The following is a 17,050-nucleotide window of genomic DNA, read 5'->3' on the forward strand; positions in this document are numbered from 1 at the left end:
GTTTATTTTGCCTCTCAAGGTCATATTTATATGACATTATATTAACAGAAATCTCTAAGGCCTCTTTATAGAAAATTCAAGAACACAATTTTCTCTTCTCCTTGAGGCTGGTATTTCATATTTAATCAGAGATAATGACAGCTGTAACTGAAATTATAGCTTTTGATTCACGGCTGATTCTCTCGAAACCTGTCAAAAAATTTCCTTGTCCTATTTTACACAATCAAAAGAAACACAATAAATGATACATTTCATACAGAAAAGCAAGCCTATTTTTAAGTCCAATTTTTACATTGCCACACTATTATCATTCATGACAGTTATTCTCATTACCTCGTCATGAAAAAGATGGTTATTACGATATTCTCATATCCACAGCATGAAAAATAGATGCTCTTTTTGATATTCTCATTAACGCAACGTGAAAATAGATGGTTATTACGATATTCTCATTACCGCAATGTGAAAATAGATGGTTATTACGATATTCTCATTACCGCAATGTGAAAATAGATGGTTATGATATTCTCATTACCGCAATGTGAAAAATAGATGGTTATTATGATATTTCATTACCGCAATGTGAAAATAGATTGTTATTATGATATTTCATTACCGCAATGTGAAAAATAGATTATTATGATATTTAATTACCGCAATGTGAAAATAGATGGTCATTACGATATTCTCATTACTGCAATGTGAAAATAGATGGTCATTACGATATTCTCATTACTGCAATGTGAAAATAGATGGTTATTATGATATTCTCATTACCGCAATGTGAAAAATAGATTGTTATTACGATACTCTCATTACCGCAATGTGAAAAATAGATGGTTATTACGATATTTCATTACCGCAATGTGAAAATAGATGGTTATTATGATATTTCATTACCACAATGTGAAAAATAGATGGTTATTACGATATTTCATTACCGCAATGTGAAAATAGATGGTTATTACGATATTTCATTACCACAATGTGAAACATAGATGGTTATTACGATATTTCATTACCGCAATGTGAAAAATAGATTGTTATTACAATATTTCATTACCGCAATGTGAAAATAGATGGTTATTACGATATTCTCATCACTGCAATGTGAAAATGGATAGTTATTACGATATTTCATTACCGCAATGTGAAAAATAGATTGTTATTACGATATTCTCATCACTGCAATATGAAAAATAGATTATTACGATATTTCATTACCGCAATGTGAAAATAGATGGTCATTACGATATTCTCATTACCGAAACGTGAAAAAATATGGTCATTACGAAATTCTCATTAATGCAATATGGAAAAAGATGGTCATTATGAAATTCTCATTACTGAAACGTGAAAACATTAATTTTAAGACCGAAATGTGAAAAAATATGGTCATTGCGGTTTTCTCATTATCGCAATGTGAAAACGATAGTAATTATGATTTCTCATTACCGCAACATTAAAAATAGATGGTCATTACGATATACTCATTACTGTAATGTGACTTTTTTTTTTTTTGTTTGTTTCTTTTTTTTTTTTATATATTAATACATCATAGTAGTACAACCTTGGTACTTTCATTTTTGCTGATTTTATTTTAAAAATCATACTATTCAACAGTGTATATTTTACTGTAATACAGTCCAGACACATTGTGGTAATAAGGATTGGGAAGTAAAATATACTTAAGTTTCCTCCCAAAACAATTTGTAATGGAAAAAATCTTAATGAATTTAAATGTTGGCTTCGTTTGCTTAATTCAGAATATAATTTACATTTTTTTATTTTTTGCCATTTAATTGGTGGCTGTTATTTGGTTTCTGTATGTTATTACTGTTATATTAATCAGGATATTTGTAAAGGTTGAAGAATAGCTTTTGTTGGATTACTCATGCAATCTTTATTCTGGATAAATGTTTCTATTGACTGTGTTCAGTCCTGATACCATATTTAATTTCACGCAAATATACGTCTATACCTCACAGCCTCATTTTCAGACTTTTCAATTAGTTGTACAGTACATGTTGTCAATCTTTCAGCAAACGAAACATTAAAAATATCTTTCCAAATAAATCCTCCATAAAACATGATTTGAGAAAAGTAAAAGTGAAATTGAACAGACTGTATGATACATTTTCCAGTACATCAACCTGCTCCAAACCGCAAGTTTCCTGTTGTTTTTCCTGTAAATTGTTTGGATGCAAGTCTGACTGTGCTCTCTAGTTTCTTACGATGTAGAATGGATACATAAGTGAGAATCTCATGTTTCATTTTATCTCATTGCTCACCGTACAGCGGCAAAAGCCCGGACAGAGCACTAAACGGCCAAAGGTACCGTGTCAAGAGGCATGCCTGATATTTGTTTGCTACTTCCATCAGTTTAACTGTTTAGTCTTGTTGTTTTGTTCGTTTATTCTGGACTGTTGTGAATCGTTTGAAGTCATGTTTCAGTTCCATCCATGCATGATTCTCTTTTGATGTGTTATCCTGAGATGAACAGTACTGTATGAGATGTTGGCATTGTGTTGGAGGTCATTTCGTAATGCATGTTTGTTGTGTTTGCACGAGTCCGTATTGTTCCTGTACTGGTGTTCGTGAAATCGAACTCTCTGTAACACTACTCTTCTTCTAATGCAAAGTTAAAGTTAGTTCGGAGTCTGGCCATATGTGAAGAACCGTCTCCTTCCACTATTACCACACAACTGCCTCAAGATCAGCAGGTAAACGTCCCGTTGGGTCAACTTAACACATTAACACACTGCTGTTATATACGCCAGGTTTTAAATGTGTCTCTATGAAACGATTACTAGGTGTTATAAATGACAGTCAATGACAATAAATATAATTTCAGGTTAAGATGTTTTGAAGGTGATTGTTTCAGTCATATTGTACATGTCATCTTGCTGTGGCTTACAATATTAAAATCTTAATGTTAATTTATAATCTCCTTAATAAATCCAATAATGAATCACTGCAATAATATCATTAATGCCACATAAATCATTTCATCAGTGACCGTGTCAGGTCCCAAATAGACACGGTGCAAGAAAAGCTGTTTATTTCATGTAGATCTGCTAATGTGTCCTAATAAAAATGTCAATGAGAAGCATCTGCAATTTTGGTTGCTCCGCCCACAATTAATACAAATCAGTGTCAGAAATGAACGTTTACACTACGGGACAGTATTTGTGCCCTGGATGTGATTTTTGGGGTCATTTTTGCCCAGAGCTCTGCTTAATTTCTGACCCTTGTATTGATAAATGGCTTTTTGCAATGTGCTCAGTTAGGACACTATAAGACATTAACTTTTTAACAAATGTTCATGAGTTTCTCTAGTTTAAAACAAGCACAGCAGCTGAAGAGTGTGTTGTGAAACTGTGAGAGAACTCTCAATAATCTGCCGCTGCTAATGTTCCTTCAGTAAATTACTGTAAACACACACACACACACACACACACACACACACACAGCACGGCTGTCTTCTGCTTCAGTGATGGTTGTGGAAAAAGTACATTTGGAGTACTTCATTTGTGCCATTAATCAGAGGAATGCATCACTCCTATAATAAAGGTTTTTTTAATCAAATATAGTTATCGTGTTTAATACACGAGTGTCAATGTTGAAACGAGTGATAGAGTTGAGGTATAAAAGGGAACGTGATTTAAGTGATTCACTCCAAAGATCCCAAATGAGCTTTATTGAGACACAAGCAGAAACGGTTGTTAAATACAACAGTAGTGCAACAGCGCCCTCATCTGGCAACTGTTATGAACAACATGGCATAAAAATGGCATTAAGCCTCAGTAATTCACTGCAGCTACAACACTATGAGAACATGTAAAATGATTGACAGGCAGAAAGTGTCATTGTCCTCGGACACATTTGTGTTTGTTTACAGAGTGTAGATCTGTCCCAGAGACCGCTGAGATATCTCACAACACTTATTTCAGTCATATCTCTCAGGGAGTAGAACAGTTTCTGCACACATGTCCATGAAACAATCGCTTACAGACGCTTTAACGTTGGTCTCTGGAGTGATCGTCTTATTGTCATGCTACATCAGTGTCGTTTGTCTTTACCTCACAGGATGCAGTTCAGATTAAATTCTCCCAGATGTTTGACACAGAGGAGACGCTTCTGACTATGAACAAGGATGATGAGGATCAAAGTGCCATCAAGCTGGACAAACTGGAGAAGATGCCGTGCAAGATACTGTCAAGAGGTGTGTCATGTGACTCCATCTCCGCAGGAAATGTGTTGTTAGAAAAGTTGCACAAAAGACCGATGTGTATTCTGTTCTCTCTTTAGACTCCAGTCAAGAGTACACCGACTCCACCGGCATTGACCTGCATGAGTTCCTGGTGAACACACTGAAGAACAACCCCAGGTGACACACCAGTGACCCGTTTTCAGACATGCTTTCCTTTATTTGAGAAGCTTGAAGTTCTCTAACATCGAGACCATTATGTGTTATTAATACTGGTGGAAGTACTGCTGTACTTTAACCAGTCTATTAATGGTAATGACATTGAGCTGTGAATGACTGAACGTTCATGTTTAGAGACCGAATGATGCTGCTGAAGCTGGAACAGGACATCCTCGACTTCATCAGTCGTGACGAGTAAGTCACATTTCATTTCATGCTTTAGTTAAATCATGCTAAATATTGGTTTACCTTGAAAACTAATCAATCACTTTCACCATTTACATGTGCAGTGATGAACACACTGGAGAACATACTACATACACAATGTACAGAATAAACAAGAGGGTTCTTCCGTGTCAACCAGAGCCAAAATATGAGATGTCATGGATCAATATTGGAGTAATCCACTATTTCGTAAAGAGGTGTCAGAAATGATTTCTTAGTATGATTATAGAGCAAAACTACAGGTCAATAAATACCCTTAGAAAGGTGTCATTGTCATTAATTTATTTGTACACAGTGATTGGTAGATCTGTTCCTAATATCAGTTGACTTCAGCATAGGGCTGAAACCATTAGTTGACATTATCAACAATAAAAAATTGTCAAGAAAAATGTTAGTTGTGGAACAGTCGCCTGATTTCATTGAACACAACATGAGATGTTTTGAAACACTAATGATGATGCGGGAGAGCAGCACTTGATTGAAGAGAAGCTCACAGTCCAGACGCTCTCCAAACTTTCCACACAGATTCAGCTGATGGAGATCGCAGAGAATTATAATACAAACATGCGACATAAGTAAATACAGAAGCAGTGTCGTCGTGAATTAAAGCGGAGTCGTACCTGCTGTTCCGCTTGAGCAAATCTTGCCTGTCAGAGCGTCTAAAAAGGAAACACTGCGCCATTATATCCTGTATTTAATGCATCCTTTATTAAAGTTCAAATAATAAGAAAGCGGGCGGTACACATAAGCACAAATTCTGAATCTAAGCACGTTTAATTCAACCTTTTAACTCTGGGCACAAGCTGAATAATCGGTTAAGAGCTGATTATTAATTGTTGCAATAATCGCCGAATAGTTGAATAATCATTAGATTAGTCGATTATCAAAATAGTCATTAGTTGCTGCCCTAATTCAGCACCTGTTGTTGCATTATCTACCAACGGTGTGAGTCCAAAAATGGGAAAAAACACTTTTTTTGTGTTGTTTTTCCAAAGTTTGAGAGCCTATAACTCCAGAAGTATTAAAGATATCTTAATATCCTTTTAACTTCTGGTTCAGAACAAACTTTATTTTATGTATCTTCATTTTTGAGACCCTGTGTGGTTAAATCCCATAGATATGGGGCTCTCAATGTCACTCTTTTTTTGTTACATTACTCGTTTCAGTGGTGGAAAACAAGATGTTGGTCGCTTTGTATGAAACAACAAAACAAAAGTCTGAAGTACAAATAATGTTCAAACTAGGAATGCGCCTTAATTTAGTCATAACATGTCAAAATCTCAATTTCTGAGAGTCAATACTTTTTTCATAAGACTGCTTTTCACCATATTTGATTTTTTTCCTTCTTAAAAATGAACAAAATCAAAAATTTCACCCAAGGAAGTTTCTGAAATTTGGTTGATTTGACATGGAATAGTCCATATATACACAACATACAGTATTTTATTGGCATCACTCCGGCTGCAATATGTGACGAGTTCAGTTGAATTATTGATTTGTTTGCGGTTCATTCCAGGATTCAGAGAAGGAAGTTTCCTCCAATGACATCGTATCACAGAATGCTTCTGCACAGAGTCGCTGCGTACTTCGGCTTGGATCACAACATCGACCAGACGGGGAAATGTGTCGTCATCAACAAAACCAGCAATACTAGAATGTGAGTGACCTCTGACCTTCTCTCTGCTCCTTGATGTGTCACGTGACACATTTGACCTTCATCTAGAGCGAGCTTAATGATCTTTCACTTCAGTGATCTTTTGAATTCACACTTTCTGTCTCTGTGTGTTCAGACCAGATCAGAAGTTCTCTGAACACATCAAAGACGACAAAACAGACGAGTTTCAGAAGCGCTACATCTTAAAAAGGGACAACTCCAGCACTGACAAAGACGACAGCATTGTGGGTGACGCTAATGAGCCGAACATCAAACAGGCCTTTAACTGCATTTTAAACGGTGTGTAAATAAATGTATATTAAACACAAAGCGTTGTGTTTCAGATGCGAATGAAGCTAAAAGAGGACAGGAGAAGCAGGTCAATCGAGGAGCGAGAGGAGGAATATCAGAGAGCACGAGAGAGGATCTTCGCTGATGTAAGAGTCTCTATTGAAGAGCCACATTTACATCTGCAGATTTGTGTTTTGTATATATCATATTTTCTTACATAACCTGAATTGTGTTACAGGGTTTAGATGCGTTCCAGCTTGATACAGGGTGAGTGTGAGACACAAGACGGCATCAGCCAATCACTGTCAATCATGTTCAAATAAAATGATCCATTATAAACTCTGAATCTATGTACTGATGATCATTGTCCCATGTGTGTCAAACATGTTGAGTGTCCAAACATCATCTGCAGCCTGAAACTGAACTTTTGATACGATTTTAGGATTGAATGCACTTAACTGCATAGAGAGCTATAGTATGCTCCCTTGCTCCCTATTTAGTGCATGACTTAACCTCCAGTGTGCTGTCTGTCTGCACTGGTCTCAGAACAGTTATAGGAGAGCTATAGGATGCTCCCTTGCTCCCTATTTAGTGCATGACTTAACCTCCAGTGTGCTGTCTGTCTGCACTGATCTCAGAACAGTTATAGAGAGCTATAGGATGCTCCCTTGCTCCCTATTTAGTGAATGACTTAACCTCCAGTGTGCTGTCTGTCTGCACTGGTCTCAGAACAGTTATAGAGAGATATAGGATGCTCCCTATTTAGTGCATGACTTAACCTCCAGTGTGCTGTCTGTCTGCACTGGTCTCAGAACAGTTATAGAGAGATATAGGATGCTCCCTATTTAGTGCATGACTTAACCTCCAGTGTGCTGTCTGTCTGCACTGGTCTCAGAACAGTTTGAAATGCAGCTTATTTTCATCATAACTCCATATAAAGCCCCTGAAAGACACATTTATTCTCAATATGATAATGTACAGTAAATATAGGATATTTGAACTGAAATTGAGCGTATAGTCCCTTCCTTTTCGGCTGATGTCATAAATCCCTGAGTTTTGCGCTTGCAGTCAAAATTAAAGTCCATCAACATGAATTGCATTAAATCACAAAGACTCGCAAACTCACGAGTTATCGTTCACTGAATCAGTCAGAGGTTACTGAATCAACATCTGATTCACGGAGTTCATGTGATCAATATCAAGAAACCGTCACATTTTAGAAGCTTCAAAGCTTGTGCATGAATGCCCTGAAGACATTTGATCCAGTAAACAATCCCTGATGTGTCTGATTGTTAATATTGATGTTAACCACTTTTCCTTGAATGTTTGCAGGATTCAGGAGGATGAGGTGTGTAACAACATTCATCAGAGACGGCAGATCTTCAGGTAATGATCATCTGCTCATGATCTTCACATGACTGTCATCTGAAATGACGCTTCTCTTCTATAAGCGTGTTGTGTGATGATGTCATGATGCAGGTTGCAGGACAGTCGATCAGGAAGCAGCCGTCAGAGCAGCTCGGAGAACGAGAGCAAGTGTTCAGAGCCGCGGCCATGGAGCAGCACGGATTCTGACAGCTCCAGCCGCATCCTGAAGCCCGCCATGACCAAAGCCAGCAGCTTCAGTGGGATTCCGGTGCTGATGCGAGGAGACAGTTCCAGCAGCTGTACGAGTGTGGGACGCCTCTCAAAGACGGGTGAGTCAAACTCTCCATCATCAACACCACCTGTGGATGTGCCAGTATAATATTCATCTTCCTCATAACAGCATGTTCATGTATCTGCTAAATTCACACATTCCTCTTCGTTAACTGTTTAATTGCACATTATCTGCTCTGATCTTTGAAATCGTTTGATGATTGTTGACGTTTGTCACCCTCTAAATCATGCTGGAAATCAACCAAATACTGTATCCACAATATTGACTTTAATGTCAATAATTACAGACATGACAAGTGTTTTCTCCTTCCTTTAAATGCTGATTTTATTACCTAAATATCAGCGTGTCGTGATGATTTTAACCCCTCTTGGTCTTAAGGATCAAGTCCCTATGTTGTCTTTACTTTGGTTTCAAAAGCTTGCTCTGTCTCTCTACTTTTGGTCTTAAATCGTTTGTCTAGGTGCAGATAACACTAGAAAAATTATCAGTGTTCTTCTATCACAATATTCAGATCTGAAAGGCAGGGGGAGCTTCACCATAAAATTGTAGAAATGGTAAATTTTATTATAAGAACGCTCATACTCAAAATCACACACACACACACACTCACTCACTCACTCACTCACTCACTCACTCACTCACTCACTCACTCACTCACTCACTCACTCTCACACACACACACACACACACACACAAACTCACACACACACAATTATTATGTTGAATGTGAAAGCTGCCATGCGCTCCGCAGTACTGAACCCGGAGCACACAGTTGTCCTTCACTCTGCTGTGCATAATGGCAAAGTGAGTGTGAAACCAGACCGCCGCTGAGGGGGGCACTGGGAACAATCGCTCTGGGAATTGGACCACAGAAAACCTGCCCAGTTTGAAAGCCCCCTTAAATCACAGTTGTAGTCCATTCAGAGGCCGAGATGTTCCACAAAACATGGGGAAAGGGTTGGACTTCCTAAAAAAAGACTGGATATCTGTAGATATTGTGATAGAAAGTGATAGAAATAACGATACACTAAATGTAGAGAGAGCAAACAGAGCCTTTACTACAAGCTTTTGAACATAAATAAGGGTCAGTTTGATCCTTCATGACAAAGTAGGAACTTTAATAAATGACATTGCCAGGTTCAGATCACCTCTGTGGAGGATGTTGTGAACTTTCAGCCCGAAAACATAAAAGTTAAGTTGATGTAAATCAGTGTAAAAAGGTTCAAATTGAACCAGGAGATCACGGAAGGGTTAAACGTGAACATGCTTGTTGTAAGTTTTCTTCATACGTTTGTAACTGTTTAAGAGATGAGACGAGCAACAAAGTAAATTGCTAAATGAAGCGAGACATTAATGAGAAATTAATTAACATGTCATTCTAAGCTAATGCAATTATTCTCTTCTTTCATTGCTTTGCTCCCCGAGGTAATTAGAGATGAAATTGAGTTGTGCATCTTTTTGCTTTCCGTACCTCCATATTCTAGAACATTCTAATAGCTGGAGCACTCAATATTTCCCAATATATTCCTCAATCCCCCATGACTTCACCATGTGAGCATTACGTCCTCTCTTTTCTGCTCTGTCTGTGGGTTAAGACACATGTTATTACTCCCTTCTTAGGTTCGGACTGTAGTAGTGTCGGTTCCTCTACGGGTTCACTGTGTCGACCGCCCGTGCCGGTTCTAACCCCTCTGAGCTATCCTGCTGTCAGCACTAGCAGCGGTGTTTCCTACGAGCCGCCAGTACCGGCGGCAAACGCTAGCTACTATCTGCTTCCTCTGGAAGCGGCAGGGATTCCTCCGGGCAGTGTCTTGCTCAACCCGCATACAGGTGTGTGTAGATTCACTACAGGTACACATGCATGTCTCTACTTCCTGTAGTACTGCATCCATCACTAACCCTGATCTGAACTCAATGCTCACACTGATCATACACATCATAAACACTGATGCGATCCATTCATCATTGTATTTGGGCTCATAAGGACAATTTAGTGTTCCTCTATAATCTAAATTGATGCTTGATGAATCTTTCCTTCATAGTGTACATGAAGAAAACACAATAAATGCTTCCTTTTCACTTTTGTTAACAAATGCAGTTGGTCTAGAAACATGCTCCAGCATGCATCTGTGCAATACATAATGAAGCAATTCTTGAAGTGTCATAGAACAAACGGTCATATATTGCAGCTCATCTCTTAAATATGCATGCAGCTGCTGGGACGGGCTATATCACCAGCACTAATGCATTTTTAAAAGGCAGCACGGGTGTGTAATTGCTTATTGACCTTTTTAAAGTGTTTTCATATGGGAAATGTGTCACTTCAGGCTTCAGGCAGGTGTTTTTAAACTGCTGTAGAACTCAATGAGGGATTATTAAAGCTCACTGGATGTTATGAGAAGATTGATTGTAAGGGGCAGTCTGTCCTTGTGTGCCTTTTCACTATTTATTAATCATCACTAACAGGTTTATTTCCAGCTCTGTTGAAAATGAATTATTAGACTTAACTCTATAACCCCATAATGATAATGCAGGAAAACGAAAACTATGATAATAAAAATCATAATTTTGTGGGTATTATGGTTTTACTATACAAATACATAGTTTAATTATAGTTAATGCGGTAAAACCATGGCTTTACTATATGTTACCATGAAAATTCCGAGGTGTTTTTGTTTAGTTGCCGGAAACATACATTTATTACAGTAATATTGTAGTAACTATGAAAAATAATCATGTTTTTGTTTCAGCGGAAATCATGGTTTTAATACAGTACACCGTATCCATATAGTAACCATGGCTTTAATACAGTACACCGTATCCATATAGTAACCATGGCTTTAATACAGTACACCGTATCCATATACCGTAATTTCCGACCATTGAGCGCACCTGAATATAAGCCGCACCCACTGATTTTTAAATAAAATATTATTTTAAACATAAATAAGCCGCACCTGTCTATAAGCCGCAGGTGCCTACCGGTACATTGAAACAAATGAACTTTACTCGGGCTTTAACGAAACACGGCTTGTAACAAAAATAAGTAGGCTTTAACGAAACACGGTTTGGCAGCGGGGGCGTGGTCAAGCGCCCGTCCGGGAGAGAAAAGCTGTAAGGGCGCTTAGACCTGCGCTAAATTATGTTTAACACCGGTGCCACACACGGCTTGTAATAAAACATTTGCAGTAAATAGTAGCCTACCAATAAAGTAATTGGTCACTATCTTCCTCGTCCTGTGCACTGAAACCACTGAAGTCATCTCCAACGTCTTATCATCGACTCATTAAGACCAAGCTCCCGTGCAGCAGCCAGATCAATCGCCTTCAACTTGAAAGCAGCATAATATGCATTTTTCCATGTCTTTGCCATGGTGAGGGTGACAAAATTACTACCGTAATCAGAATGATGGGAAGTTTGAGCGCGCTCGATTTAATCTAAACATTAAACAAAAAAAGTTGTTTTGACCTTAACCCGTTCGGCAATTTCATTGGTCTAATGAAAGCTTCACGCCGCCGAAAAACTGAGCACGTCACAGAATGTTTTTTTTTTTTTTTTTTTATAAAATTTGACAGCGGGAAAAATCCATATATAAGCCGCAAGGTTCAAAGCGTGGGAAAAAAGTTGCGGCTTATAGTCCGGAAATTACGGTAGTAACCATGGTTTTAATACAGTACACGTATCCATATAGTAACCATGGTTTTAATACAGTACACCGTATCCATATAGTAACCATGGTTTTCATACAGTACACCGTATCCTTATAGTAACCATGGTTTTCATACAGTACTCCATATCCATATAGTAACCATGGCTTTAATACAGTACACGTATCCATATAGTAACCATGGCTTTAATACAGTACTCCGTATCCATATAGTAACCATGGTTTTAATACAGTACTCCGTATCCATATAGTAACCATGGTTTTAATACAGTACTCCGTATCCATATAGTAACCATGGTTTTAATACAGTACTCCGTATCCTTATAGTAACCATGGCTTTAATACAGTACACCGTATCCATATAGTAACCATGGTTTTAATACAGTACACCGTATCCATATAGTAACCATGGCTTTAATACAGTACACGTATCCATATAGTAACCATGGTTTTAATACAGTACACGTATCCATATAGTAACCATGGTTTTAATACAGTACACCGTATCCATATAGTAACCATGGCTTTAATACAGTACACGTATCCATATAGTAACCATGGTTTTAATACAGTACACGTATCCATATAGTAACCATGGCTTTAATACAGTACTCCGTATCCATATAGTAACCATGGTTTTAATACAGTACACGTATCCATATAGTAACCATGGCTTTAATACAGTACACCGTATCCATATAGTAACCATGGCTTTAATACAGTACTCCGTATCCATATAGTAACCATGGTTTTAATACAGTACTCCGTATCCATATAGTAACCATGGTTTTAATACAGTACTCCGTATCCATATAGTAACCATGGTTTTAATACAGTACACGTATCCATATAGTAACCATGGCTTTAATACAGTACACGTATCCATATAGTAACCATGGCTTTAATACAGTACTCCGTATCCATATAGTAACCATGGTTTTAATACAGTACTCCGTATCCATATAGTAACCATGGTTTTAATACAGTACTCCGTATCCATATAGTAACCATGGTTTTAATACAGTACTACGTATCCATATAGTAACCATGGTTTTAATACAGTACATCGTATCCTTATAGTAACCGTGGTTTTAATACAGTACACGTATCCATATAGTAACCATGGTTTTAATACAGTACAAGTATCCATATAGTACCCATGGTTTTCATACAGTACTCCGTATCCTTATAGTAACCCTGGTTTTAATACAGTACACGTATCCATATAGTAACCATGGTTTTAATACAGTACACCGTATCCATATAGTAACCATGGTTTTAATACAGTACTCCGTATCCATATAGTAACCATGGTTTTAATACAGTACACGTATCCATATAGTAACCATGGTTTTAATACAGTACACCGTATCCATATAGTAACCATGGTTTTAATACAGTACTCCGTATCCATATAGTAACCATGGTTTTAATACAGTACACGTATCCATATAGTAACCATGGTTTTAATACAGTACACCGTATCCATATAGTAACCATGGTTTTAATACAGTACTCCGTATCCATATAGTAACCATGGTTTTAATACAGTACACGTATCCATATAGTAACCGTGGTTTTAATACAGTACACGTATCCATATAGTATCCATGGTTTTAATACAGTACACGTATCCATATAGTAACCATGGTTTTCATACAGTACTCCGTATCCTTATAGTAACCGTGGTTTTAATACAGTACTCCGTATCCATATAGTAACCATGGTTTTAATACAGTACTCCGTATCCTTATAGTAACCATGGTTTTAATACAGTACACGTATCCATATAGTAACCATGGTTTTAATACAGTACACGTATCCATATAGTAACCATGGTTTTCATACAGTACTCCGTATCCTTATAGTAACCGTGGTTTTAATACAGTGCTCCGTATCCATATAGTAACCATGGTTTTAATACAGTACTCCGTATCCTTATAGTAACCATGGTTTTAATACAGTACACGTATCCATATAGTAACCATGGTTTTAATACAGTACACGTATCCATATAGTAACCATGGTTTTAATACAGTACTCCGTATCCTTATAGTAACCATGGTTTTAATACAGTACACGTATCCATATAGTAACCATGGTTTTAATACAGTACACGTATCCATATAGTAACCATGGTTTTCATACAGTACTCCGTATCCTTATAGTAACCGTGGTTTTAATACAGTATGCGTATCCATATAGTAACCATGGTTTTAATACAGTACACGTATCCATATAGTAACCATGGTTTTAATACAGTACACCGTATCCATATAGTAACCATGGTTTTAACACAGTACACGTATCCATATAGTAACCGTGGTTTTAATACAGTACTCCCTATCCATATAGTAACCATGGTTTTAATACAGTACTCCGTATCCATATAGTAACCATGGCTTTACTACAGTACACCGTATCCATATAGTAACCATGGTTTTAATACAGTACTCCGTATCCATATAGTAACCATGGCTTTAATACAGTACACCGTATCCATATAGTAACCATGGTTTTAATACAGTCGTAAGTATTATCTGTAGTAAAATCATAACCACACAATTTGGTTTTGTGATCAGTTTTTCCTGTATTAGTTTGGTTTTACAACAAACAGTTAAAATATGGTTACTCTAGTAAAACCATGGTAAATGTATTGCAAGGGCACGCAAATCTATTGAAGAAAAAGATTCCCGCCCTGTCCTCCAAAGGGGGTCCTTTTGAATTCCCCCTCATGCGGGTGTAAATATGAAGTGAAATTGTGTTTAAAGTAAATACTATCAATCAGTGTATTGATTGTTTGGTTTTGTTAAAATTCAAATTAGAGAACAAGTGATTTCTGCAACTGCTGGAGAATAAGGATGAACATTTTGAACCTCCAGTTTACTCGAAACTATTTTTAAACTGTTATATTCTTCGTTATATTTGTATTTGATCAGGATACTCTGGTAACATTCTGTCATCTTTCATTATTTTTCCAACTGTCAAATCTTATTTTCCCTCTTTGTTACATTGTGTATTAACTGTCACACATGTAGTATTTGAACTTGTGTATTACAGTAATCTCATCATATATGAAGCGTTACACACATGATTCTGTTCATGAATTACAGGTCAGCCGTTTGTAAACCCTGACGGCAGTGCTGTAATGTATAACCCCGTGACCCCGCTGGGCTCGAGTACACAACCGTCTTTACCGCCGCCTCCACCTGCTCATCACCAGACAGCCAATCAGCACACAGCACAGGTGAGTTCATTATCTGACCACTTTAGTCTAATCTAACTTGTGCAGTTCATTGAAATAAATGTGTTGTGTATTAATACATTTCCACACAATTATATGTGATTATTGACATTCATCCTTTGATCAGCTTATGAATATCAGCATATTTATTAATTATTTTTTAATGGCCCAGGTGTTTTTGGTGACTTAAGGAAAGATGAATTGTATATTGTTCATGGTCTCAGGAGCTGAATACAGAATATGATGCCAGTGTCTGAAATACACATTGATCAATAAAATATACTTGATGTTTAATACGTTCTTTAGAAGCTGTTTTGATGACCCTTTAGGATAATGGGGAGATGTATTAATGAGATCTTGGGTCTGTGCCAGTCACTGAAGATCCGCGGTTAAACAGAGTTTGATGAATGAATCCACTGGAGACGGTTACTGTGATTTTACCATGGGTCAGGAACAACATTGCTGATATATTATTGTTTTATATTAGTTAAATGCTCAGCCAATCAGAATCTTGAATCTGAACTGTCTGTTTTATGAGAGGTCTTTAAATACAGACTCCCGGTGATGTGTGATATAGATCGGCATGTATGTTACAGTTAGACTGTGTTTGATCATTGGCCTGCTTGCAGTATGTCCCATCTATACTCCGTTTATCAGTGTTTGTGCAGCAACTAACAGTCCTATGAGTGCTCAATTCATCTGTTCTTTATTAGGAGTTCTGTACATCTGTTACTAAACCCGTTATCTTCCTCTCTGTTTTATCTTCCTTTGTGTTGTCTGTTGCACTTTCTGTGTGTATGTCCTGTCCTCTGTGTCTGCTTCCTCATGTGTGTCTGCTTCCTCTTCCTGTGTTTTCCACTTCCTCCTCATGTGTGTCTCTTTCCTTTTTCCTCTTGTTTTCTCTTGCTCTGTCTCTGTTTTTCCTTTTCCCTCTGTATGTCTTCAGCCTCTCTGGTCTGTTCAGACATTTGCTCTGCCCGTCCAGCACCTGATGGCATCTTACCCACCACAGATCCTCTCAGTGTCTCCTAATCAATACTATACTGTGGTACCTACTGCTCACGCTCGCTCTCTCTCTCTCTCTCTCTCTCGCGATCGCCTGCGTCTCGCATGTTGTCATTTGTCACATGTAGTCCAGTTTTTTATTAGATTGCTGTCAATAGCACATCATTAGAATAAAGGATTGATGTTGAGTGAGTCGCAGTAGATGCGTTCAGCGGCAGACTGTAAATGAATGCAGTAAGTGCTGCGGTCAGGTTTAGCATTTGAATGAGTTTGTCAGACTTGCGTGTCGTGTGCTTTGATAAGCTCTATTTCTTGACCTCCCTCTGCTGTAAACATCCCTTAATGACTCATTAAAAGAGTGGGAGATGCTTTTGAATAATTAATGCAGGAACAGATGTTGGAATTAATATTTTATGAATAGAGAAGAAATCTCTTCCCCTTTCTAATGGGGCAAATTCATACAGACAATTAGTAACGGTTTGGCCAGACAAGCTCTTTTGGAAGTGCATGCCAAGCTTTCGTCTCATTGTACATAAACTATATTTTTCTAGTAGTACTGTTGCGCTAACAAACGTCAGTACTCGATAACACCTTCAAGTGTTTGTACCATTAAAACTGGATGTCACTAGCTATAAACGTGTCTATTGTGTAACTATTTTTAACTAGCTTACTCTGCTCAGATTCTCTTTAAACTGTTGCTCTGCCATAACAACAGTCGACCGGAACGAGAAAACCGACCGTAGAAGACCGTTAACAGTAATGACGTCTATAGTGCCCCTTGTGGCAAAGCTGAGAATGCACATGAGGTGCATTATGAATTGTGCTAAAACACATTTTGGAGCGCAACAATGTCAAGCTTGTGTAGATGGAAGCAT

The 17,050-nt window shown here is 37.6% G+C and overlaps 1 protein-coding gene across 6 annotated transcripts in view; it reads left to right on the forward strand.

Annotated features, from left to right (window-relative positions):
- The window catches only part of LOC127654953 (R3H domain-containing protein 1-like), a 66,943-nt gene that overhangs the window by 29,744 nt on the left and 20,149 nt on the right, over positions 1–17,050 (forward strand). For 5 of the 6 annotated variants that reach the window (XR_007971986.1, XM_052142533.1, XM_052142535.1 and 2 more), the window contains exons 4-16: positions 2,299–2,334; positions 2,643–2,723; positions 4,090–4,225; positions 4,312–4,390; positions 4,565–4,624; positions 6,171–6,311; positions 6,445–6,553; positions 6,653–6,745; positions 6,838–6,866; positions 7,932–7,985; positions 8,079–8,296; positions 9,880–10,089; positions 15,040–15,173. Coding sequence is in view for 5 of the 6 variants with exons in the window: in XM_052142533.1 (XP_051998493.1) it covers positions 2,299–2,334; positions 2,643–2,723; positions 4,090–4,225; positions 4,312–4,390; positions 4,565–4,624; positions 6,171–6,311; positions 6,445–6,553; positions 6,653–6,745; positions 6,838–6,866; positions 7,932–7,985; positions 8,079–8,296; positions 9,880–10,089; positions 15,040–15,173 (1,380 nt within the window). In the remaining variant the exon portion in view is untranslated. The remainder of the gene's footprint in view (positions 1–2,298; positions 2,335–2,642; positions 2,724–4,089; positions 4,226–4,311; positions 4,391–4,564; positions 4,625–6,170; positions 6,312–6,444; positions 6,554–6,652; positions 6,746–6,837; positions 6,867–7,931; positions 7,986–8,078; positions 8,297–9,879; positions 10,090–15,039; positions 15,174–17,050) is intronic. The other variant, XM_052142536.1, reaches the window with a different exon arrangement.

The sequence above is a fragment of the Xyrauchen texanus genome, chromosome 14 (genome assembly GCF_025860055.1).
Source record: "Xyrauchen texanus isolate HMW12.3.18 chromosome 14, RBS_HiC_50CHRs, whole genome shotgun sequence".
NCBI lineage: Eukaryota > Metazoa > Chordata > Actinopteri > Cypriniformes > Catostomidae > Xyrauchen > Xyrauchen texanus.